General features: G+C 46.2%; 1 protein-coding gene across 2 annotated transcripts; it reads left to right on the top strand.

Moving 5' to 3' along the window:
• Positions 1–1,486: 1,486 nt before the first annotated feature.
• NDUFA3 (NADH:ubiquinone oxidoreductase subunit A3) lies at positions 1,487–24,648 on the top strand. Of its 2 annotated transcripts, none has more exons than XM_032612989.1 (5): positions 1,487–1,636; positions 21,562–21,871; positions 22,034–22,108; positions 23,889–23,966; positions 24,493–24,648. In XM_032612989.1, the coding sequence occupies exons 2-5, from the start codon at positions 21,694–21,696 to the stop codon at positions 24,582–24,584; spliced, it is 423 nt and encodes a 140-aa protein (XP_032468880.1). In that variant the 5' UTR covers positions 1,487–1,636; positions 21,562–21,693; the 3' UTR covers positions 24,585–24,648. The 2 variants fall into 2 exon arrangements, with proteins under 2 accessions (XP_032468880.1, XP_032468881.1); XM_032612990.1 differs by having other exon boundaries at positions 1,489–1,636; positions 21,562–21,811.
• Positions 24,649–24,650: the final 2 nt, after the last annotated feature.

The following is a 24,650-nucleotide window of genomic DNA, read 5'->3' as shown; positions in this document are numbered from 1 at the left end:
CTGGCTGAACTTCAGCTGACTCATCTAAAATCCAGTCATGCTGGAGAGTACATCGTGAATGCTACAGAAAAGGCCACCCCCCACATAGGTTCATAGCTCAGTGATGTCCTGCTTCTACTGGTGACAGGTGAGGAGGGAGTGCCTCAGAATGACAAACGGTCTCCCTAGGGACAGGGAATGAGGGAGGAACCAGAGGAAGGAGGGGAGGGGAGTTCCTCTCCAGTGGTTGGGGAGGGGGAGATGGAGAAAGACAGGGACAGAATTGATACCTTGGTTTTATCCAGGGCCTGTAGGAGGCAAAATCTCCTTCCTGGAATCAGAGAAGAAAGCGGGTGAGATCAGGTATCTGTCATTCCCACACCCCATGAGAACCCCCTGCCAGGAGAACAGGGGGAGTGGGGGACCCAAGGCTTCTCCCTGTGACCTCAAGGCCCTCCCTTCTCTTACAGGAGATTTACCTAAACAGGAGCCGCGAAGTCCGGAAACACACAAGTAAATCCTGTGATGGTGTTTTTATTTAAGCCTATAAGTGCCTGTAGTTATAAGTCTCCACTGCAGAGGAACTCAAAATGGAGGCCCTTTCTGAAAGCGTCCACTTGCCCAACTGAGCCCTGCTCACCACTCTCCCCTTTAAGCCTTCCAGATAACCAGATCAAACTCTCCTTTATACTCCCTGCCACCTCCATCCTCTGGTTTTTGCAATTTCTGCCTAACCTAGATCGGTACAGGTTTCAAAGGCTGATTGAAACCCCACATCTTCCAGGAAGTTCTTTCTGACTCTGGTCCTTCCGTGACCTCCAACAGCACTATAATTCGTAATTTTTCTTCATTACATTGTACTTCGCGAATTCACCTTTCTGCTTAACCTAATGTGAGGACGAGAGCTGGGGCATGAGCTCATCAGCTTCCCACCAATCCTAGCAAGGTGTTCAGTACACAGTAGGCCCTCGTTAAATCCTATGGACCCGGATTTGATGCATATCAAGCGAGGCTAATTCCCAAAGGAGTTGCACAGTGGGTGGGCCAGGCCCTGAGAACTACAAGTCCCAGTGACCCGTGCGGGTCTGGCCCTGGTTACCGGGAGCTGGGGGTGGGGGGGGGGGTGGGGGAGGGACACGGAGCTGGGTTTTTCCATTGAGCAGAGCTCCCACCAGACAAATACTGGAGGATTTAATAGGGATGGTCGGCGGAAGGGTGGGGGTGGCTCTAACGGGCAGTATGACATTCATCTGGATGGACAGGGCACTTTTGCTCTCTCTGGGCAGCGAATGCAGGACGCACCATCTACCGCGGTCTAGGAGAGGTCACCAACCCACCCTCACCGCTCCCTACGCGCCCACCCAACACCCGCAGCCTCACACCCTCAGCTTCGCGCTTGCTCTCGAGGGCGCGCCAGGCAAGGCGGCCTTGGAGCATGCGCTGTGCGCCCCTCCGCCGCCTGGTCCGAGCGCGCGCAACGCGCGTGCGCCTTCGGTAACCTGTGAGCACCGTCTGCTCACCAGCCTCCCGCGTGTGCACGCCCGCGGCCGCAGCTGATCCGCTGTATGTTCTAGAAGAAGCCTAAGAGTGGGATTCCTGGGGAGTAGGAGCGTCACGCCTCTCGCATCATGGTGAGGAAGAACAGTATCCCCAACGGGTGAGTATCCGCCGCGAGCTCCCTGGTGACAACCGGAGTCGCTAGTTGAGCGGCCGTTCCCAGGGAGGCGGGGAGATGCTCTCGAGCCCCGCCGTCGGAAGCGGCCGCGCGCGCCCTCGAGGTGCACCCCGTCGCCTCTGTCGGGCCTGGGCGCGGAGGGGCGAGCAGGTGGCATTGGGGGGGCGGCGGGGGGCCCAGCAGGTGGGGCTGGCGGCGCCCCTCACGGCGCTGGGGGTGGGGGAGGGCCAGGAGACCTGCCTTCCCTCTCCCGCTGCCTCAGGCTTGCCCGGAGGAGAGGGGGTTCTTTGATTTCAGGTGCTTTGGGTGTGGCATCCCAAAGAGCTCCCTAAATATGCAAGGGATTCTTTTTCTCTCGAGAGTTCATTGTTATTGTAGACAATTTGATACTTTTAAAAGTCTTAAAATAGGACATGCTAGGCGTGCTCACTCTGTCATGTCAATTTTTTTAATTGAATAAATTTCGCATGTAATATTGTGTAAATTTAAGGTGTACAGCTGTTACTTTGATACATTATATATGTTGTAACAATATTTATCACATTCCATAATTATACGATAGTGTTACTGTTTATTTTCGTTTTACTGTGCATTAGACCTCTATGGCTTATTTACTACTCCTTACAAATATGTACCCTTAAACACCATCAATCTTAGCCCCCAGCCCCTGGTAACACAGTTTTACTCTCTCTTTTCTACAGGTTTGACTTTTTTAGATTCCACTTATAAGTGAGTGATTTCATAGAGTACTTACTTTCTCTGTCTGACTTATCTCACTTAGCTTAATGAGTTCATGGTCCACCCATGTCGTCGCAAATGGCGGTATGTCCTCCTTTCTCATGGCTGCATAATATTCCATTGTGTATATATACCACATCTTTTTACCCATTCATCTGTTGTTGATCAAGTTGGGTTGTTTCCATTATGTTGGCTATTGTGAATAGTGCTGTGATAAACATGGGAGTGCAGGTACCTCCTCAAAATCCTGTTTTTGTTTCCTTTGGGTATATACCCAGGAGTGGAATTGCTGGATCATATGGTAGGTCTATTTTTAATTTGGGAGGAAACCTCCATATTGTTTTCCATAGTGGTTGGACCAATTTAGATCCCCTCCAACCCTGTATAGGGTTCCCTTTTCACCACATCCTCACCAGCACCTGTTGTCTCCTGTCTTCTTGATGATAGCACTTGTAACAGGTGTGAGGTGATAGTTCATTGTGGTTTGAATTTGCATTTCCCTAATAGTGATGTTGAGCATCTTTTCATGTGCCCGTTGGCCATTTGGATGTCCTCTTTGGAAAAATGTATTTCTGTGGTATCCATTGTAATTTCTCTTCTTTCGTTTCTGATTTTATTTACGAGCCCTCTCTCTTTTTTTTCTTAGTGAGTCTGGCTAAAGGTTTGTCAGTTTTGTGTATCTTTTTAAAGAACCAGCTTTGGGCTTCCCTAGTAGCGCAGTGGTTGAGAGTCTGCCTGCCGATGCAGGGGACACGGGTTCGTACCCCGGTCTGGGAAGATCCCACATGCCGCGGAGCGGCTGGGCCCGTGAGCCATGGCCGCTGAGCGTGCGCGTCCGGAGCCTGTGCTCCGCAACGGGAGAGGCCACAACAGTGAGAGGCCCGCGTACCGCAAAAAAAAAAAAAAAAGAACCAACTCTTAGTTTCATTGATCTTTTCTATTGTCTTTTTAGTTTCTATTTAATTTCTTTCTGTTCTTATCTTTATTATTTCCTTCCTTCTACTGACTTTGGGCTTTGTTCGTTCTTTTTTTAAATTACTTTAAGAGTAAAGTTAGATTGTTTTTTGAGATTTTTCTTGTTTCTTGAGGTAATCCTGTATTGCTATAAATTTCACTTTTAGAAGTTTAGCTTTTGCTGCATCTCATAGATTTTTGTATCTTATATTTTCATTTATCTCCTTTGGTTTCTTTACTGACCCAATAGTTGTTCAGTAGCATGTTGTTCAGTCTCCATATGTTTGTGATTTTTCCAGCTTTCTTCTTTAGTTGATTCCTAGCTGCATACCACTGTGGTCGGAAAAGATGCTTGAAATGATTTCAGTCTTCTTAAATTTATTGAGACTTGTTTTGTGTCCCAACCTATGGTCTATGCTTGAGAATGTTCCATGTTCACTTGAGAAGAATGTGTATTCTGCTGCATTTGGATGGAATGTTCTGTACAGATCTGTCAAATTCATTTGTTCTAATATTTTGTTTAAGGCTATAGTTTCCTTGTTGACTTTCTGTCTGGATGGTCTGTCCCTTGATGGAAGTGGGGTGTTAACGTCCCCTACTATTAATGTGTTGCTGTCATTTACTCCCTTTAGGTCTGTTAATAATTGCTTTATTAAAAAAAATAATCGGGACTTCCTTGGTGGCACAGCAGTTAAGCATCCGCCTACCAATGCAGGGGACGTGGGTTTGAGCTCTGGTCCGGGAAGATCCCACATGCCGCGGAGCAACTAAGCCCCGTGCGCCACAACTACCAAGCTTGCACTCTAGAGTCCGCAAGCCACAACTATTGAGCTCACGTGCCACAACTACTGAGCCCGTGCACCTAGAGCCCGTGCTCCGCAACAAGAGAAGCCACCTCAATGAGAAGCCCATGCACCGCAACGAAGAGTAGCCCCTGATCGCCGCAACTAGAGGAAGCCCACGTGCAGCAACAAAGACCCAACACAGCCAAAAATAAATAAAAGTAAATAAATAAATTTATTTTAAAAAAATAATTGCTTTATATATTTTGGTCCTCCTATGTTAGGTGCATTTGTATTGGTAACTGTTATGTTTTCTTGACGAATTGTTCCCTTTGTGATTATATAATGTCCATTATTGTCTCTTGTTACCTTTTTTGGCTTGAAGTCTATTTTGTCTGATATGAGTATGGCTACACCCACTTTCTTCTGGCTGACATTTGCTTGGAGTATCATCTTTCATCCCTTACTTTGAGCCAGCATTTGTTTTTAGAAACCCAGAGATGAGTCTCTTGGAGAAAGCACATAGTTGGGCCTTGGGTTTTTGTTTAATACATCCAGCCACTCTGTGTCTTTTGATTGGTGAATTCAATTCATTTACATTTAGGGTAATTATTGATAGAGGAGGACTTAGATAAAAGATAAAAGACTCTGTAAAGAAAAAAGAAAAAAGACTTTATCTTTTGTTTCCTGGTTGCTCTGTATCTCTGTTGTTTATTTTTGTGTAGGTTTCTATCTGCCATTTTAGTTTAGTGCTTTTCTATGATATTTTTCTTAGTTTCCTCTTTTTTTTATATTTCATGTCTCTGCTCTAGATTTATGTGCTGTGGTTCCCATGAGGTCTGTATAAAACATCCCATAGATGAAATAGTCCTTTTCCTGCTGATACCATCTTATCTTCAGTTGCCTGTGTGGGTTCTATCCTTTTCCTCTTTCCTTTTCTGTTTTTGTTGTCTCAAATTATCCCTTTTTATGTTATGAGCTTGTTGCCAAATTGAAGTGGCTATAGTTATTTGTACTACTTTTTCCTTTTTAACCTTTATGCTGTAATTAAGTGTTTAAAAACCTATTGTGATATAGAGTTGATATATCCATCTGTTTATCACCTTCCTCAACATTTTGTGTACTTTTGCCTTTTTGTTTCAGGTAGAAGAGCTCCTTTCAACATTTTTTGTAAGGAATGTCTGGTGTTGAACTCTGTCAGCTTTTTTCTGTCTGGGAAAGGCTTATTTCTTTTCTCTTTTTTTTTGACAGGAAGAATAGCTTTACTGCTTTGCTGAGCAAAGAGGGCCACAGTGGGCTAATGCCCTCAAAACTCTGTGTCCCCCTTTATTTCTAATTCATATTGGAAAGATAACTCTGCTGGATAGAGTATCCTTGGGCACATTTGACACATTTTTAATTTATTTTTTAATTTAATTTAATTTTTTTTTGCGGCACGCGGGCCTCTCACTGCTGTGGCCTCTCCCGTTGTGGAGCACAGGCTCCGGACGCGCAGGCTCAGCGGCCATGGCTCACGGGCCCAGCGGCTCCGCGGCATGTGGGATCTTCCCAGACCGGGGCATGAACCCGTGTCCCCTGCCTTGGCAGGAGGACTCTCAACCACTGCGCCACCAGGGAAGCCCTTGACGCATTTTTTAATCTTTCAGTATTTTGAGACTGTCATTCCACTGTCTCCTGGCCTGTAGCTTCTGCTACAGATAGCCTAGTTCCTTTGTAGATTACCATCCTTATTCCCTGACTGCCTTTAAAATTCTTTGTCATTGACTTTTGACAGTTTTAATATAATGGGGAAGGTCTTTTTTTTTTTAATGTTTGGCTGCATTGGGTCTTCATTGCTGCATGCAGGCTTTTCTCTAGTTGCGGCGAGCCAGGGCTACTCTTCGTTGAAGTGCTTGGGCTGCTCGTTGTGGTGGCTTCTCTTGTTGTGGAGCACAGGCTCTAGGTGCACGGGCTTCAGCAGTTGTGGCACGTGGGCTCAGTAGTTGTGGCTCTTGGGCTCTAGAGCACAGGCTCAGTAGTTGTGGTGCACGGCCTTAGTTGCTCCGTGGCATGTGGGATCTTCCCAGACCAGGGCTCGAACCCCTGTCCCCTGCATTGGCAGGCAGATTCTTAACCACTGCGCCACCAGGGAAGCCCCCTTGGAGAAGGTCTTTTTGCGTTGAGTTAATAAGGTGTTCTCTTAGCTTCAAGGACATACATTTCCTTCCCCAAATCTGGGAAGTTCTTGGCTATTATTTCTTTAAATAAACTCTCTGCTCCCTTCTCCCTCTCTTCTTCTGGGATACCCATTATCCTAGAGTTGCCCTTCATAATGAAGTCAGATAGCTCTTGTAGAATTTCCTCATTTTTAAAGATCTTAGTTCTTTCTCCTCTTCTACCTGTATCATTTCTAGATTTTTTTTTTTTTTTTTTTGCGGTACACGGGCCTCTCAGTGTTGTGGCCTCTCCCGCCACGGAGCACAGGCTCCGGATGTGCAGGCTCAGCGGCGATGGCTCACGGGCCCAGCCGCTCCGTGGCATGTGGGATCTTCCCGGACCGGGGCACGAACCCGTGTCCCCTGCATTGGCAGGCGAATTCTTATCCACTGTGTCACTGGGGAAGTCCCTATTGAAGTCTAGTTGGTTTACAATGTTATGCCAATCTCTGCTGTGCAGGAAAGTGACTCAGTTATATACCTATATACATTTTTTTAATATTCTTTTCCATTTTGGTTTATCACAGGATGTGGAATATAGTTCCCTAGAAATGTTCTAATCTCATTATTTTACATGTAGCTGTCCAGTTTTCCCAGCACCACTTATTGAAGAAACTGTCTTTTCTCCATTGTATATGGCCTTCTTTGTCATAAATTAATTGACCATAAATGTGCAGGTTTATTTTTGGGCTCTCTATTCTGTTACATTAATCTATGTGGCTGTTTTTCTGCTGGTACCATGCTCTTTTGATTACTGTAGCTTTGTCATATAGTCTGAAGTCTGCAAGGGTTTGTTCTTTTTTCTCCAGCTTTGTTCTTTTATCCTCCAGCTTAGTTCTTTTTTCTCAAGCTTGCTTTACAAATTTGGGGTCTTTTGTGGTTCCATATGAATTTTAGGAGTGTTTGTTCTAGATCCTGAGAAATGTCATGGGTATTTTGATAGGGATTGCATTACATCTGTAGATTGCTTTGGGTAGTATGGCCATTTTGACTATTAATACTTCTAATCCAAGAGCATGTGATATCTTTCCATCCTTTCGAAGCATCTTCAGTTTCCTTCATCAGCGTTTTGTAGTTTTCAGAGTATAGGTCTTTCACCTCTTTGGCTAATTCATTGATTCTTTCACCTCTTTGGTGAATTCATTTATTAGTTCTAATAGTTTTTGTGTGGAGTCTTTAGGGTTTTCTATATAGAGTATCACGTCATCTGCCTAACGTCAACTTCTTGGATTTTTTATTGTTACGGATGAATAATGGATCATTAAGTATCTGAACTATGTTTTCCAGCTTCCTGTGAATCTATAATGATTTCTAATACATGTTAAAAGGGGGATATAATTGAAGAGAAAAAAATGCAATCTAAAATAGACATGGGGGGACTTCCCTGGTGGCTCAGTGGTTACGAATCCACCTGCCAATGCAGGGGACATGGGTTCGAGCCCTGCTCCAGGAAGATCCCACGTGCCGTGGAGTAACTAAGCCCGTGCGCCACAACTACTGAGCCTGCGCTCTAGAGCCCGCGAGCCACAACTACTGAGCCCGTGCGCCTACAGCCTGTGCTCCACAACAAGAGAAGCCACCGCAGTGAGAAGCCTGTGCACGGCAACGAAGAGTAGCCCCTGCTCGCTGCAACTAGAGAAAGCCCGCGCACAGCAACAAAGACCCAATGCAGCCAAAAATAAATTAAATAAATAAATTTATATCGAAAAAAGCAAAGGAGTAAAAAGTTAAGAAAGCAAAGATGTTAAAAAGAGGAGATAGTGCAAGTGATGTAGAAATGGGAGTCAGGGGATGACTAGTCAATCTCATAAATTTTAAAAAAAAAGTCCTCAAATCATGCAAAACTTTACCTGCCACCCAAATCTCAAGGTGATCACTGGGTTGTGAGGCCAAGAAGGGGGCTCTTGTCTGGTAGTACACACAGTACAATGCCCCTGGGTGTTGGATGGTCCTGCCATTTTGCCCCAGAACCCACCCATTTCTCTCCACCACCCATCTTTATCCATCTTATTCTTCTATACTATCCTGTGATGTCATCTCTAGATTTCATGGTCGGGGAGAGGACAAGAGACACTAGACTTCACTCCTGATCTTCTTTGTCACCCAAGTGTGTCACCCATGGTGTGTCCTGAGTGTGTCAACACTGTAGAAAGTATAGTACCCCTCCCCTCCCCTGGTGCCATGGCTTCTAGAGACATCAGTGATGACAAAAACCACTTGGTTGGGGAAGAAGCACTTAGGGTTTGATGACACCTATTATTCCTGATGCTCTTGAAATCATAAGATATCTGGAGCCACTCCTGGGCACACACCCAGAGAAAACCAGAATTCCAAAAGACGCATCACCCCAGTGTTCACTGCAGCACTACTTACAATAGCCAGGACATGGAAGCAACCTAAGTGTCCATCAACAGATGAATGGATAAAGAAGATGTGGTACATATATGCAATGGAATATTACTCAGCCATAAGAAGGAATGAAATCATGCCATTTGCAGAGACATGGATGGACCTAGAGACTGTCATACAGAGTGAAGTAAGTCAGAAAGAGAAAAACAAATATATTAACACATATAGGTGGAATCTAGAAAAATGGTACAGATGAACCTATTTGCAAAGTAAAAATAGAGACACAGACATGGAGAACAAACGTATGGTCACCAAGGGGAGAAGGGGGTGATGGGATGAACTGGGAGATTGGGATTCACATGTATACACTACTATGTATAAAATAGATAACTAATGAGAAACTACTGTATAGCACAGGGAACTCTACTCAATACTCTGTGGTGACCTAAATGGGAAGGAAATCCAAAAAGGAGGGGAAATACATACACATATAGCTGATTCACTTTGCTGTACAGCAGAAACTAACAACATCATAAAGCAACTCTTCTCCAATTAAAAAAAAAAAAAGGATATCTGGAGTCTAGAAATTAAGCCCCTTGAGGGCAGGGACTACATCCTCAGTGTTTAGAAAGTGCCTAGATTTTGGCAAATGTTCAGTAAATACGTGTTGACTGACTGAGTTGAAGCCGTATGTGAAGAGAGTCGTTTGCAAAGATTATTGAAGCTCCAGGAATCACAGTGATTCCCCCAATTCCTTGCCATGTGTTGCTGTCTCCTTCCAAGACCATAACTACCCACATCAACTGAAGAGTGGGGAAAAGAGGTGGGGAGACCCTCACCCTGTGAAAGGACATCTAGCTGCTGTAAGCGTAGTCTTCTGCCCTGAGATATTTCTTTCTGCTCTCATAGAATGGTCTAAATGTATCTCTGACATTACAACTGGCCAGGAGTAATCTCCTTGGTGCCCCACAGTAAATCTCAAACATCTAAAATTGAAATTACTGTTTACAACAGCCAGGACATGGAAGCAACCTAAACTTCCATCAACAGAGGAATGGATAGAGAAGGTGTGGTACATACATACAATGGAATATTACTCAGCCATAAAAGGAACAAAACTGGGTTATTTGTAGAGACGTGGATGGACCTAGAGAGTGTCATACAGAGAAAGAGAAAAACAAATATCATATATTAACACATGTATATGGAATCTAGAAAAATGGTATAGATGACTTTATTTGCAAAGCAGAAATAGAGACACAGACATAGAGAACAAATGTATAGATACCAAGGGGGAAGGTGTGGGGTGGGAGGAATTGGGAGACTGGGATTGACACATATACACTATTGAAGCCAGAAGTAGGGTTGACACAGACAAGCCCAGAAGTAGGGTTGCTGGATCCTATGGTGGTTCTAGTTTTAATTTTTTGAGGAACCTCCATACTGTTTCTGATAACAGTTGCCCCAGTTTACATGCCCACCAGCGGTGCATGAGGGTTCCCTTTTCTGCACCTCCACCAACACTATCTCTCTTATCTTTGTTTTAATTTTTTTTTTTTTTTCCACACTGCTTGGCTTGAGGGATCTTAGTTCCCCAACCAGGGATGGAACCCATGACCCATGCCCCCTGCAGTGGAAGCTCGGAGCCCTAACCACTGGACCACCAGGGAATTCCCCTCTCTTGTCTTTTTGATGCCCCCCCCACCTCAACCCCCCCCTCCCAATTCTAACAGGCGTTGAGAAGTTGCAACAGAGACCCTGTGGCTCACTGAGCCTCTCTGACTTTCTGGCCCTTTACATAAAAGATGGCCAACACCTACGAAGATCACTGGATTCACTGTTCACTTATCTTCTTGAGCTTTTCCCAACCCCTACACCTTTCATTCACACTCCACACTTTTCTACCCCAAACTAAGACCTTTTAAATTTCCTAGTATGGCTCAGTGGAAAATCAGGGTCTTGGGAACTGCACAGACAAGAATTTGAATTCCGCTTCTCCACTGAGTAGCTGAGTGGGCTTGGCACGTCACGTCGGCTGTCCATCTCAGGCTCCTCAAATGCAGAACAAGGACAAGTACTACTTCTGCAGGATTTTTCTAAGAGATGGAAAATGACTAGGTTCGTACAATGACATGAGATTAAAAACCTTGAATCTGTGTGAGAAAGTCATTCTCTTCTCAGTTCTCGGTCTTGATCACATAGAAGAAGAGCACAGCTGGGTGCTAGTGTCCAATCCATACCTTTTTTAAAACATTTTTTTAAATTGAAGTATAGGGCTTCCCTTGTGGCGCAGTGGTTGAGAGTCCGCCTGCCGATGCAGGGGACGCGGGTTCGTGCCCCGGTGCGGGAAGATCCCACATGCCGCCGAGCGGCTGGGCCCGTGAGCCATGGCCGCTGAGCCTGCGCGTCCGGAGCCTGTGTTCCGCAACGGGAGAGGCCACAACAGTGAGAGGCCCGTGTACAGCAAAAAAAAAAAAAAAAAAAAAAAAAAAATTGAAGTATAGTTGATTTACAATGTTGTGTTACTTTCAGGTGCACAGCAAAGTGATTCAGTTATACATACATACATATATATATATATGTATATATATATATACACACACACATTTTTTCATATTCTTTTCCATTATAGTTTTAAAAAGATTTTTATTGGAGTATAGTTGATTTACAATGTTGTGTTAGTTTCAGGTGTACAGCAAAGTGAATCAGTTATACATATACATGTATCCACTCGTTTTTTAGATTCTTTTCCCATATAGGGCATTACAGAGTATTGAGTAGAGTTCCCTGTGTTATACAACAGGTTCTTATTAGTTATCTATTCTTTTCCATTATAGGTTATTACAAGATACTGAATATAGTTCCCTGTGCTATACAGTATGACCTTGTTGTTTATTTTATATATAATAGTGTTATGTTGGGACTTCCCTGGCAGTCCAGTGGATAAGGCTCCATGCTCCCAATGCTGAGGGCCCAGGTTGGATCCCTGGCCAGGGAATTAGATCCCACATGCATGCCGCAACTAAGAGTTCACATGCCACAACTAAGGAGCCCAAGTGCCTCAACTAAGGAGCCAGCGAGCCATGTTAAGGAGCCCTGGAGCTGCAACTAAGAAGCCCGCCTGTGGGACTTCTCTGGTGGCACAGTGGTTAAGAGTCTGTGCTCCCAATGCAGGGGACACAGGTTCGATCCCTGGTCTGGGAATATTCCACATGCCGCGGAACAGATAAGCCTGTGCACCACAACTACTGAGCCTATGTGCCACAACTGCTGAAGCCCATGTGCCTAGAGCCCGTGCTCCGCAACAAGAGAAGGCACTGCCGTGAGAAGCCCACGCACTGCAACAAAGAGTAGCCCCCGCGTTGCAGTGCGTGGGCTTCTCATTGTGTTGGCTTCTTTTGTTGTGGAGCATGGGCTCTAGGGCACGCAGGCTTCAGTAGTTGTGGTGCATAGGCTTAGTTGCTCTGTGGCATGTGGGATCTTCCTAGACCAGGGCTCGAACCCGTGTCCCCTGCGTTGGCAGACGGATTCTCAACCACTGCACCACCAGGGAAGACCCTGAGCAGTGTTTTATTGCTTCCTTCTTTACCATAAATTGACAACCATACATCTCCTGATAATGGAGAAAAGACAGGGGTGTAGACTTTGAGTGATTTGGGGACCTCAAACTAAAACCCTAAAAGTGTCTGAGAAAACGATCCCAGATCCAGTTTTGCACCTTTATGTTCAGAAATGGACCAAGCTGTTGTTGCCTTCGAGGATGGAGGGATGTGGACCAGAATTGTGCTTATGCCTGATGTGCTATAATTATAATAGTAGTAATTAAAGTAATAGGTAAATTTTATTGAGTGATTTTTCTTGTGAACTCATCCTTTTTTCTTTTTCCTCCAGTAGAAGAGCTTTTTTTTTTTTTTTTCTTTTTGCGGTACGCGGGCCTCTCACTGTTGTGGCCTCTCCCGTTGCGGAGCACAGGCTCCGGACGCGCAGGCTCAGCGGCCATGGCTCACAGGCCCAGCCACTGCGCGGCATGTGGGATCTTCCCGGACCGGGGCACGAACCCGTGTTCCCTGCATCGGTAGGTGAACTCTCAACCACTGCGCCACCAGGGAAGCCCGAGCTTTTTTTTTTAAACTCATCTTTTTAATCCCAAAATATTTTTGTACACAGATGTCTTTATTAGATGAGAATCTTTTAAAAAAAATATATAACCACCACAGCAGTATTGCACTAGGAAAACCAACAGTACTTCCTTGATACTATCTGATACTCAGATAGTATTCAAATTTCCCCAGTGATCTCAGAAATCTCCAGTTTTTTTTAAAAAAAAAATCAGGATCCAAATCTTTAAACTACAAGTCTACAAACTGCATTTGATAGATATGCTAATTTAAATAAAAAGAAATTCTCAATCTTTCGTTAAAATGAGAAACCAAGCAAATCACAGGTTTTTATTGTTTTTTCCATCCTTCTTTTGGAAGAAGAGCAAAAATAGTCCTGCGGCTCTGTTGTCTTGATAGGTCTTACTTGTCTTACCATTTAGGAACATAGAAAAAGCAACAAGGCAACAAATTATCAAGGAGGAAAACCAATTATAATTACAGGTGTTTCTTGGAAAGTTATTTTCAAAAGATGTGGCAGTGATTTTTTTAAATCTTGAGATTCTTATGAGACCTTTTTGTTCAAATACCACTTCTGTGTGTGAACTTATTTCAACAGAGAAGAGAACAATTTTGGTAAGAGTTATGAATACTCATGTAATTCTCCACATTCCACCAGAAAACAAGATTGATGTTCTTGGGAATGCTTTCAACTCGGCACTTTATCTAACCAGATTCCTTAAATCAGTTTTATGACTCAGAAAGATCTTCATCCTTTGTTTAGGGGTTTTTATGAAGGTTCCATTACATAGACATGATTGATTAAACTATTGGCCATTGGTGATTAACTCAATCTCCAGCCCCTCTCCCCTCTCTGGAAGTTGGGGGTGGTGATGAAAGTTCCACGCTTCTAATCAAGACTTGGTCCTTCTGATGACCAGCCCCTAGAGACCCGCCGAGAGTGGCCTTATTTAGAACACAAGGCACTCCCACCACCCTCGCTCAGGAAATTATGAGGGTTGTAGGAGCTCTGTGCCAGCAGCCAGGAGCAAAGGCCAAATACCTTTTTAGTCTAGTGTAAGAGTCAAATCTAGACTACAGCTAAGCATTTTTATATGCTGCAGCTCCAATCTGAGGGGCACTGGGCAGAAAGACATCTCATCAGAACCCAGGAAGCAATGAGAAACTGTCTCATGAAAGCCTCCAGGGAAGATAAAAAGGTGAGTAGGAGGGAGTTCCCTGGTGGCCTAGTGATTAGGATTCTGGGCTTTCACTGCTGTGGCCTGTGTTCAATCCCTGGTTGGGGAGCTGAGCCACGCGGTGCAGCCAAAAAAAAAAAAAAAAAAAGTGAGTGGGAGTTGGGAGATAGCAGCTGCTCACAAGCCTCTCATTTTCTCATGTTCCAGGAGGATCATAAGATTTTTTTTTTAAGCTTTCTGCCAAGACTCAGATTGGCTACAGTTCAAGCCTCTGACTAAATGAATATGTGAAAAGTTTCCAGGATGCCATAGAAGAACCACCCCCTTACCATGGCATGAACTTTCCATACTTCTTTAGATATAAGCAATGGATACAAGATCTCCAGACGCAAGCTGTTATGAGGCTGTCTGTATCTCCCCCGAATTCTTATGTTGAAGCCCTAACTCTAGATGTGCTGGTATTATGGGGCCTTTAGGAGGTAATTAGGATGAGGTCATGAGGGTGGAGCCCCCATGATGGGATTAGTGCCCTTGTAATGAGAGAGGTGAGATATCTCTCTCTCTCTCTCTCTCTCTTTCTCTCTCTCTCTCTTTCTCTCTTCCTCTCCCCCTCTCTGCAGCTCTCTGCAAGCCGGGGGAGGGCTGTCACCAAAACCATTCTTTGCACTCTGGTCTCAGACTTCACAGCCTCCAGACTGTGAGTAATAAGTTTCTGTTGTTCAAGCCACCCAGTCTAGGGTATTTTGTTATAAAAGTCCTAATTGACTGAAACAGGTGCACAAAAAGACGGTAACATTGGGAATTCCCTAGCGGTCCAGTGCTTAGGACTCGGGGATTTCACTGCCATGGTCCGGGTTCAACCCCTAGCCACTGCAGCAAGGCAAAAAAAAAAAAAAAAAAAAAGACGGTAACGTTGATTGGCTCTTAGAGGTGCCTGGAGCCAGGCGGGGCAGGTAGCCAATAGTGGGGACAGCCGGCAGGGGGCGCTGTTCCTTCTCTCGCTCAGGTACCCAGACTGATGGAGAGGCCAGAATCTCTTCTCAAGCATTGCTGGTCACTGTGTCAGGTGGAACAGAGAGCTGGGAACAGAGTGACACTCGCCACTGCCATCCACGACTCATCGTCCAGGACAGACAACAAAGCCTGCGAATGCCGTCGTATTGGCCCCCTAATGAGGTCAGGGATTTTGGCGCTGAGCAAGGAAAAAGATATGACCACAAGGTGGCAGTAGCACACAAGGAATTTTCTTTGGAGGCTGTTTGGACAGGTTTGCATGTGAGAAGGGTCCTCGCTGCTTGAAACCTGCCAAAGGCAAAGGGCTGGGGGCTGCTACCCAGAAGGGGAGGTGGGCTAGGAAACAAGAGGGCTATTGAAGAGGAGGCTTCTGGGTCTAGGCGCTGTTGTTCCCCTGCACAGGCAGGGAGCCTCGGGTCAGAGAGCTCCAGCCCACAGCAGCAGTTTGGGGTCTCGTGGTGGTACAGGGTTTACCTATGGCTAGCAGATGCTGGCTGCAATTTCTTGGGGTATGCAAAGCAGGCAGGCTCTAACTAGTTAAAAATCTGCTTATTGGGTCTATATTTTAAACAATTGCATGTGTAAAACTTTGAGTTTGGCGCCAATGGGCTTTTGAGCTAACGGATCTCAGCCTGCTGTGAAGAGGTACACGCATATACAGAGGCCTTCTTTGGCTCATTTATATACTAGTGCCCCAAATGGGGGTCATTTGGAGATCCTTGGTATTGGGTCAAAAGGCAGGCCACCCCAAAATGTGCTTCAATGGCATATTGATTGTTTTGAATTAAAGTTACTACCCAAGCCCAAACTTTGCATTAAATTCCATACTAATTAAGCATCCACATCTAAGTTTTTTATCCTGTCAAACCCTCACAAATTTATTGTGTAAAAATATATAAAAGCTGCCTGCTTTTGTTCACTCTCTGAGCATCATTTTATTTTAATTTTTTAAATTTATTTATTTGGCTACACCGGGTCTTAGTCGCAGCATGCGGGATCTTCGTTGCGGCATGCATATGGGATCTAGTTCCCTGACCAGGGATCGAACCCGGGCTCCCTGCATTGGGATCGAGGGGTCTTAACCACCGGACCACCAGGGAAGTCCTTGGGTTTTTTTGTTTTTGTTTTTAAGTATAGTTGATTTACAATGTTGTGTTAGTTTCAGGTATACAGCAAAGTGATTCAGTTATACATATACATATATCCATTCTTTTCCCGATTCTTTTCCCATATATGTTATTACAGAATATTGAGTAGAGTTCCCTGTGCTATACAGTAGGTCCTGGTTGGTTACCTGTCTTACTGTTAGTCTGTCTTGTGTCAATGTTATTATTAGTCCAGCCACAAGAACTCAAGGGGTAGAGGGGGAAATTTCCCCCTCCCCAACACTGGCAAACAACAGAAGTGACTACCATATTGTCTTTCTAAGAAAGGGGCATGCTGATTTTTTTTTTTATTGAAGTAGAGTTGATTTATCATGTCGTGTTAATTTCTGCCGTACAGCAGAGTGACTCAGTTATACATATAGATACATTCTTTGTCATATTCTTTTCCATTATGCTTTATCATAGGGTATTGAATATAGTTCCCTGTGCTACACAGTAGAACCCTGTTGTTTATCTATCCTATATATAATAGTTTGCATCTGCTAATCCCAAACTCCCAGTCCATCCCTCCCCCACCCGCTTCCCCTTGGCAACCACAAGTCTGTTTTCTGTGTCTGAATCTGTTTCTGTTTTGTAAATAAGTTCATTTGTGTCATATTTTAGATTCCATATAAGTGATATGACATAAGGTATTTGTCTTTCTCTTTCTGACTTACTTCACTTAGTATGATCATCTCTAGGTCCATCCATGTTGCTGAAAATGGCATCATTTCATCCTTTTTTATGGCTGAGTAATATTCCATTGTATATATGCACCACATCTTCTTTACCCATTCATCTGTTGATGGACATTTAGGTTGCTTCCATGTCTTGGCTACTGTAAATAGTGCTGCTGTGGACATAAGGGAGGGGCATGCTGATTTTAATGGGACTTAATTGGGAAGTGTTCACAATGTTTTATTCCCGTATTTCCCTTGGAGAGAAGGGAAATAAATAAACATTTAATGCATGATAAGGAAGATGCAGGCTTAGAAAGAGAAGTTCATCTAAGATCTTTTCTAGAAAATCCTTCCTAGATTCTAATCTCCATGACAGCCAGGGCCATGTTTGTCAGATCTCCCTTTGAATAACAAACTTATTATTATAACTTACAAAGTTGAGTATAGGTCAGCTTGACACTCCAGCTTTACCTCTACTGCATTTTCTCTCACCTTATGCTATCTGTTTCAGCCACATTGACCATCTTTCAGGTGCAGCCCTATTATGTGCCTGTAGTGAGTTCAGGGATTTCAGTGCTGATCAAGGAAAAAGATGCGACCATAAGGTGGCAGTAGGACAGGACTTTCAGTCCCTCACCACACCTTGCTTCCTCCACAGGACCTTTGCACATGCTGTTCCCTCTGCTTAGAACACCCTTCCAGACCCCTAGTTGACATCCACTCGTCTTTCAGATCTCACATCACTTCTTCAGAGATCTCAATGATGAGATCAGATCTTCCTCGCGAAACTCCCTCTTCTTTTTGCTATAGTTGTAATGGTGAAGATGGCTAACGGTTTCCCAGCAGCCAAATTTCCCTTCTTCCTTTAAGTAACAGAGACCCCCTCCCATTTTTAGAAGGGCACTCTCTAGAGCCTGTATGCCCCCACCTCCCCAGACACTTTTGCAGCTAGACCTGGCCTGTAAGTCCTGGTCAGAGACATGTTTAAAATCTGGTTGCTGTTCTTAATAATAATTGTATGAGCCCTCTCTCTCTCTCTCTTTCTCTGTCTCTCTCTCTCCTTCCCTCCCTCCCTTTTCCTTTCTTGCTGGCTCTGAACTACGTATGAAAGCTACATGTTGATAAAAGCAAAAATGTTGATAAACAGCTCTAGACTGTTCGATTATGTACTGTTAAGTGAGAAATAAAATTATAGATAGCATTTTCTTGGGGGTTTGTCACAGCAGCTTCAAGTGCCCCCTAATCAAGACGGTGAGTATAAATTTCTCTGTGAGCTTCAAGAGAGCAGAGTTCATGTCTGCTGTTACTCCCCATGTAATTCCAGCACCTAGCACAGTACCTTGCCCGTGGTGGCCATTAGATAAATGTGCAGTAAGCAGATGAATGAGACCTTGGGGGAAGCCAGCGCGGGGACAAAAGTAGACAGAAGTATCTAATTGCGTTCATTTTTCTATTGCTGTGGTAACAAACTATCACAGACTGAGTGGCGTAAGGCAACATGAATGTTTTATTTTTCCGTTCAGGAGGTCAGAAGTCCAAAACAGGTCGGCAGGCTGTGTTGCTTCTGGAGTGTCTAGCAGAGAATCCAATTCCCTGTCTTTTCCAGCTTCTAGAGGGGCCTGCATCCCTTGGCTTGTGGTCCTGCATCACGCTGACCTCTGCTTCCATCTTCACATTGCCTTCTCAAACTCTGGCCCCCTTGCCTCCCTCTTAAAATTACTATGTTGCATCCACCCAGATTATCCAGGATAATCTCCCCGTATCATGGTTCCTAATTAAATCACACCTGTTAAGTCCCTTTTGCCATGTATACCATAGTCACAGGTTCCGGGAACTGGGATACCAGATGTTTGAGGGACCATTATTCTGCCCACCATAAAAGGGTACACATATGGAGCCTGCTTATGTAGCCCTCAGCATGGAGAGTCATCCAGTCAGAATGTGCGTGTTTCCTGAGCCCGCCTACGTGCCAGGCCCTGGAGATGTGGAGATAAATGACCTGGTCCCTCTTGGCAGGAGCGTGTGGTCTAGTCTGGGAGAGAGAGTTAATACATAGCCTGATAAATCATCACGGTATGACAAGGCACTGCGGGAGCACAGATGGGTCAGGCAAGAGTCTGCAGAGGAAACAGCATCTAATCTGAGACCTGAAGGCTGAGTAGAGTGAAGCAGACAAGAGAAAACAGAAAAGAGAGGCTGTACCAGATGCATCACATCTCCATACAGACATCTTGGAAACTGAGAATTTATGGGTGACGAACAAAGGAAACGCTGTGTCAAAAACCGTAAATCACTTTGCAAGTGCTCGAGGTGGTAACATTCCCCTTTCCCTTCCTCATTTAAAAGTGATTGTGAGGGGAAGAGTTGGAAACAACCTAAATATGCATCAAGAGGACCAAGTAAACTAGAATCCAGCCGTACGATGGCAAATGCTAGACAGCAGCTTTAAAAAAGAGAGAAAAAGGTGAAGCTAGCTCTGATGACATGGAAATGTCTCCAAGAGAGATTGCAAAGTGAAAAATGTAAGATGCAGAACCATGTGAGTCACGAAATATCAGTTTTGCTTTGGGAGAAAAAGAAGTACAAAAATACGTGTGTTTGAAAGCATGGAAATTTTTTATAAGGATTCAGAGATTATTGAAGGAAGATGAGGAAGGGGAAGAAGGAGGTTGTTATATGTCCCTTGATGATAATTTTTAAAACCATGAATATATGTGAGCTTTAACATTTAAAAAATAATTAAAATAAATTGATAGCTAAGGTATTATTGGTTCTCCAGGTGATTCTTATTTGAAGTTGGAGTGCAATGGAGGGAAATTGAGAGGAAGAAGACGTCTCACCCATCAGAAACCCTGGAAAGAAACCCAGCGCTGTCTCAGGGTGGAGGGCCCTACTTTTCAAAGGGGAATAATAGGCATGGCCAGAGATCCTATTTCTTGAGCCCTGCACTTTGCCAAGCTCTGAGCCAAGGGTTTTATGCATGTGATTTTATTAAATCCTCACAACAGCCCATTTTACAGAGAAATAACCTGAGTCTCAGCATTCAGTGGTTTGTTCAAGGTCATAAATGAATACGATGGTGAAACTGGGGTTCCAGATTAGGTCTCTTTAACTCCAAAGTTCATGATCTTCACTACTTACCTATACTGGTCACTAAAATGAATGAGGAAGGAAGGAGGGAAAGAAATAAAGGAAGGGGGAGGGAAGTAAGGAAATCTGGGGGGAGGGGAGGCACCAAAATAAAATCCGAGTAGTTGGAAATGGGGTGTCAGCGACACACAGGAGAATGGGTGCGGAGTGTTACTCACCAGTTGGAGTGATGTCTGCGTGACACACCAGCCCTATAGAAGGTCGAAGGGGTTTGGTCTTGTCAAAGCCTTCGGTTGCTCCCGGCCCCACCTCATTGGGCACCCAGGAATCTAAGTCCCCAGGCCCTCTATCCTCTGGGAAACAGAAATCTTGCCCATACTTTCTCCTCAGTAGCCATAAATTCAGACTTCCAGTCCCCACTTATTTAAGAGCCCAAAAGTCTGGACCCAAGCCCATCTTGCCTCTACACCCAAGAATTCAGGCCCTTGGATTCCACCGTTTCCAGGAGATAATAATCTGAGCCCACAGTTTCTCCTCTCTGGGCTGCAGGAGTCTGGGCCCCCAGTTTCCTTCTTTCCCAGGTGTCTTGGCTTCTCCATCTCCCTCCCACGTCAAGATCTAGGACCATAGGTTCTCTGTCTCCAGGAATTCAGATCCCTAGCCCTCTCCTGCTTCAAGATCTAGAGAATCCTGCCCCCAACTTCCTCCTCTTCCAGGAACCCAGGAATTCAGGACCCCTGGGTCCTCTTGCCTTAGGACCCAGGGGTCTGAACCCCAGTCCTGTTATTCTGGCCTAGAATTCCAAACCCTCAGCTCGTGCCTCCTGATCACCCTGCACCTGCCCTCAGGGAGACCCCAGCCCAGCCAGGGGCCCAGGGAGAAGGGGGTGGGGTGTCTCACAGAGAGTCAGCAGCTGCAGATTCATCACCAGGGCCATGGTGGGCAGTTCTCGGCTGGAGCAGGAACAGGAGCCAGGGCTTGGCTGTGCCCTCCCCCCTACGAGGAAATGAGGCAACATCAGGAAGCCAGAGCCCTATTGAAGGAAGGAAGGAGCGAGGTGGGGGCCCCTGGGTGACTGTGTCACAGCCCCATGGTGCTGTGGAAAAAGTTGGGAGAGGGCGCAGTCATAACTGTTGTGTTCATTAAACTTCGAAAAACAAAAAAATTAGCACCTATTATGCGCCAGACCCTGTGCTACACGGTTGGGGGAAAGGGTCACAGAAGGGAGTCAGACCCCATTACTGTGCTCAAGTAGCTCCCAGCCTGATGGAAAGGCAGATTCCGACCAGGTTAGTTAAAACAAAACAGAACAAAATGATGTACGCTATAATGGAGGTCACATAGGGCACTGTGAGAGTATACAGAAGGTCCCTAACCCTTCTGGGATGAGACTTAGGGCTTGCAGGACGAACTGATTTTAAGCTGATACCTCAAATTGGTGATTCGTCCTCTCCCAGCCTCCGTTTGTCCATCTGTAAAATGGGCTCTCATAAGTAAACTATAAAATGAGGACTGATGCATTCCGCCTTAGCTGGGCCGCAGTAGGAGGACTGAAAGTTACTCCTCTGGAACGACTTTCTAGGCGGAGAGAAAAAAAGAGCGGCGGCAAGTGCGCCAAGACAGGTTTGCGCTTAAATCTGCAGCATCACCTCTTTTCCCCGCAGCCATCGTCTAGGACCGCTGTTCTGCGCCAGTGCGCACGCGCGGATTTAGCCCGTGGAGGCTAGCGGGCCAGGACCACAACTCCCAGAGTGCTCCGCACCCCCGCCGCCGCCTGGGATTGCTGTTCTGCGCCAATGAGCACGCGCGGACTCCGACTGCGGAGGCTGTGCCCAGGGACCACAACTCCCAGAGTGCTTCGCGCCCTCGCCGCCGCAGCCGCCGCCGCAGTTGCCGAGACCAAGATGGCCGGGAGTAAGTGCGGGTTCCGTCAGCGCGCGGGGATGGTACCGGGAACCCCGGGTGGTGCCAGGGGTAGGGCAAGATGGAGCCCCCGTGGAGGCGGTGGGGTCCGGGCCGGAGGGGGGCGCAGAGGTCACGAGGGAGCAGGTCCTTCAGGGCGGGGGTGGCGCGAGAGGGGTAGAGGTCACCGGGGGCATCACTTGCAGAGGTGACCCTCGTCGCCCACCCTTCCAGGAATCGCCGCCTTTCTCAGGAATGTCTGGGCCAAGGAGCCGGTGATAGTGGCATCCCTCACCATCGGGGGTCTCGGTGCGTGAGTGCCCCAGGCGCGAAAGTGCATCACCCCCAATCGGCGTCCCGGCTTTATCTCCTCCACCCACTGGAGGTCCCACTGCCCCTCACCAGTGCTCCATCGACCCCCCCACCATCGTTCCATCCTGTATCCCCGAGGCCCGACCGCCGCCCTCAACGTTCCGTGTCCCCACTTCTATGCCAACACCCCACACCCCTAGTATTATGACTCCTCCACCACCCCATCGCTCCCCACCCCGTACACACCCACCCAAGAGGTCCAGAATTCCTTCAAAGAAGAGGTTGTCAACCCTAGCTGTGCATTATAATAGCTAAAAAAATAATAATAATAAATGAAAAGTAATGTCCTTATCCTCCCCTTTCACCCTCATCACCCCCCCCCCCCCCAGATTCTGAATTGAATTGGGTGGGGTGGAGGTGGGGCTAGGGAATCTTGTGTCTTGTGAAAATCCCCCGGTGATTCTAACGTGCTTCTGCGATTGAGAACCTCAGCTGTAGAACTGGGCTACTCAGATTTCGAGGTAATGCTGTGGGTCTTGGTGAAATACAGGTTCTGTTTCTGTAGGTCTGGGGTGGGTCTGGGGATGCTGCATTTCTAACACGTTCCCAGGTCTTGTCAATACTGCTGGTTGGCAGGCCACACACTGAGTGAGGTTCTAGAACACAGTTGTCCCACACGGCAGCCACGGGTCGCATGGGCCACTGAGCACTTGACATGGGGCCAGTATGAATTGAGATGGTACATGTTACCCTGATGTAAAGCATACACCGGATTTCAAAGACTTTGTATAACAAAGAGTATATAAAATATCAATGTCTTTTATGCCGAGGATATGTTGAAATGCCTTGGGTATCCCAGGTTAAATTTATCTTTTAATTTGTATGTTTTAACTTTTTTTTATAAATTTATTTATTTACTTTTGGCTGCCTTGGGTCTTTGTTGCTGCACGCAGCTCTTCTCTAGTTGCGGCGAGCGGGGTCTACTCTTCATTGTGGTGCGCAGGCTTCTCATTGCGGTGGCTTCTCTTGTTGCAGAGCACGGGCTCTAGGCGCGCGGGCTTCAGTAGTTACGGCACGAGGGCTCAGTAGTTGTGACTCGCAGGCTCAGTAGTTGTGGCGCACGGACTTAGTTGCTCCGCAGCATGTAGGGTCTTCCCAGACCAGGGCTCGAACCCATGTCCCCTGCTTTGGCAGGCGGATTCTTAACCACTGCGCCACCAGGGAATCCCTGTATGTTTTAACTTTTATGTGGCTATTAGAAAATGAAAAATTACATACATGTCTCTCATATTTATGTCGGACAGCACTGACCCAGAATATTCCTTTACATGCCCTGCCCCACCCACCATGACACCCTGCTCCTACCCCAGGTGGACTGTAATTTCACAATGACTGTTTTTTGTACAAAACCTTCTCAGTTTGTAACAGTTCATGATTTCTCTGGAACGTTCCCAGGACACCCCAGACCCACACCCCTTAATATGCTCCATGACTCAAATGCGCTCATTCTGTGACCAACCCTTTCTTCCTTCCTGTGTCTTCTAGATCCCACAAGTCTGTGGATGCTTGGCTTCCACCCTCACTTCCAAAAAAAAAAAAGTCTTATAAACTCTTCTGCTGACGTATGGGGCTCCCAGGGTGCCAAGGGGCCTCCTGGAGGTGCTGGACCCCCCTCTTCCCCTCCCCGCATGCACTTGACCCCCATCTTGAAAAGGCTCAGCTACGGTCCCCGCCGCCACCTCCTTCCCCTGGGCCTCACCCCTGTGTCTCTCCGCAGCTATAATTCTGCCTGCCCTCAGCCCCTACATCAAGTACTCCATCATGATCAATGAGGCCACACCCTACAACTACCCAGGTGAGTGGGAGCCAGGGCAGCAGCCTTGGACCTTGCTGAGCTGGGAGTGGAATGATGATGGGCAGGTCTTTCCTCTGCAGGGATCCAAGATTCTGCAGTGCAGTCTGGACTCTCTTTTTTTCCTTCAACAGATACAATCCACATACCGTAAATTTCGCTTTGTCTGTTTTTGCACTTTGAGTTTCTGTCACGGTTCCAGATTTCTGTCCTTGTCCGGGTTCGCAATCTCTGTTGCTTTCTGGAGTTTTGTCTTCCTGGGTCTTCACCTCTCCAGGTCTCTGTTCTGCTTCCTTGTGTCTGCTGGGTCTTTCTCTGGGTCTCCTTTTTGTATCCATCGTTCTGGTTTCCCATGTCTCTAGGTCTCTATTTCCCCACTTCCCTGCATCTCTGATTTTCTGATCCTTACTCTCTCTTCTCTCTCCCCGGGGTCCCGTTTCCCTCTTTGAAAGTAAGCTGACAGGCAAGCCCTTCTCTGTGGGCCCCCAGCGATCTGCTCGTCTCAGTGGCCCACCCTCCTGTCCCACAGTGCCCCTCCGAGACGATGGGAACATGCCTGATGTGCCCAGCCACCCGCAGGACCCCCAGGGCCCAAGCCTGGAGTGGCTGAAGAAACTGTGAGCTCCTCCATTGACAGGGAGAGGCCCCCTCCCTGACGGCCCCCAATAAAGATGTGAAAACCACACC

Source organism: Phocoena sinus, chromosome 19, assembly GCF_008692025.1.
Source record: "Phocoena sinus isolate mPhoSin1 chromosome 19, mPhoSin1.pri, whole genome shotgun sequence".
Classification (NCBI taxonomy): Eukaryota; Metazoa; Chordata; class Mammalia; order Artiodactyla; family Phocoenidae; genus Phocoena; species Phocoena sinus.
Note: the sequence above shows the minus strand (reverse complement) of the source record. Positions and strands in the feature narration are given on the sequence as shown.

What these genes read in the sequence shown, in the direction of transcription:
- NDUFA3 (XM_032612989.1), top strand. Translation starts at nt 21,694, where the DNA reads ATGAGCACGCGCGGACTCCGACTGCGGAGGCTGTGCCCAGGGACCACA. An exon ending in AACCCCGGGTGGTGCCAGGG is followed by an intron (nt 21,872 to 22,033) that starts GTAGGGCAAGAT and finishes CCACCCTTCCAG; the next exon opens with GAATCGCCGCCTTTCTCAGG. An exon ending in CCTCACCATCGGGGGTCTCG is followed by an intron (nt 22,109 to 23,888) that starts GTGCGTGAGTGC and finishes GTCTCTCCGCAG; the next exon opens with CTATAATTCTGCCTGCCCTC.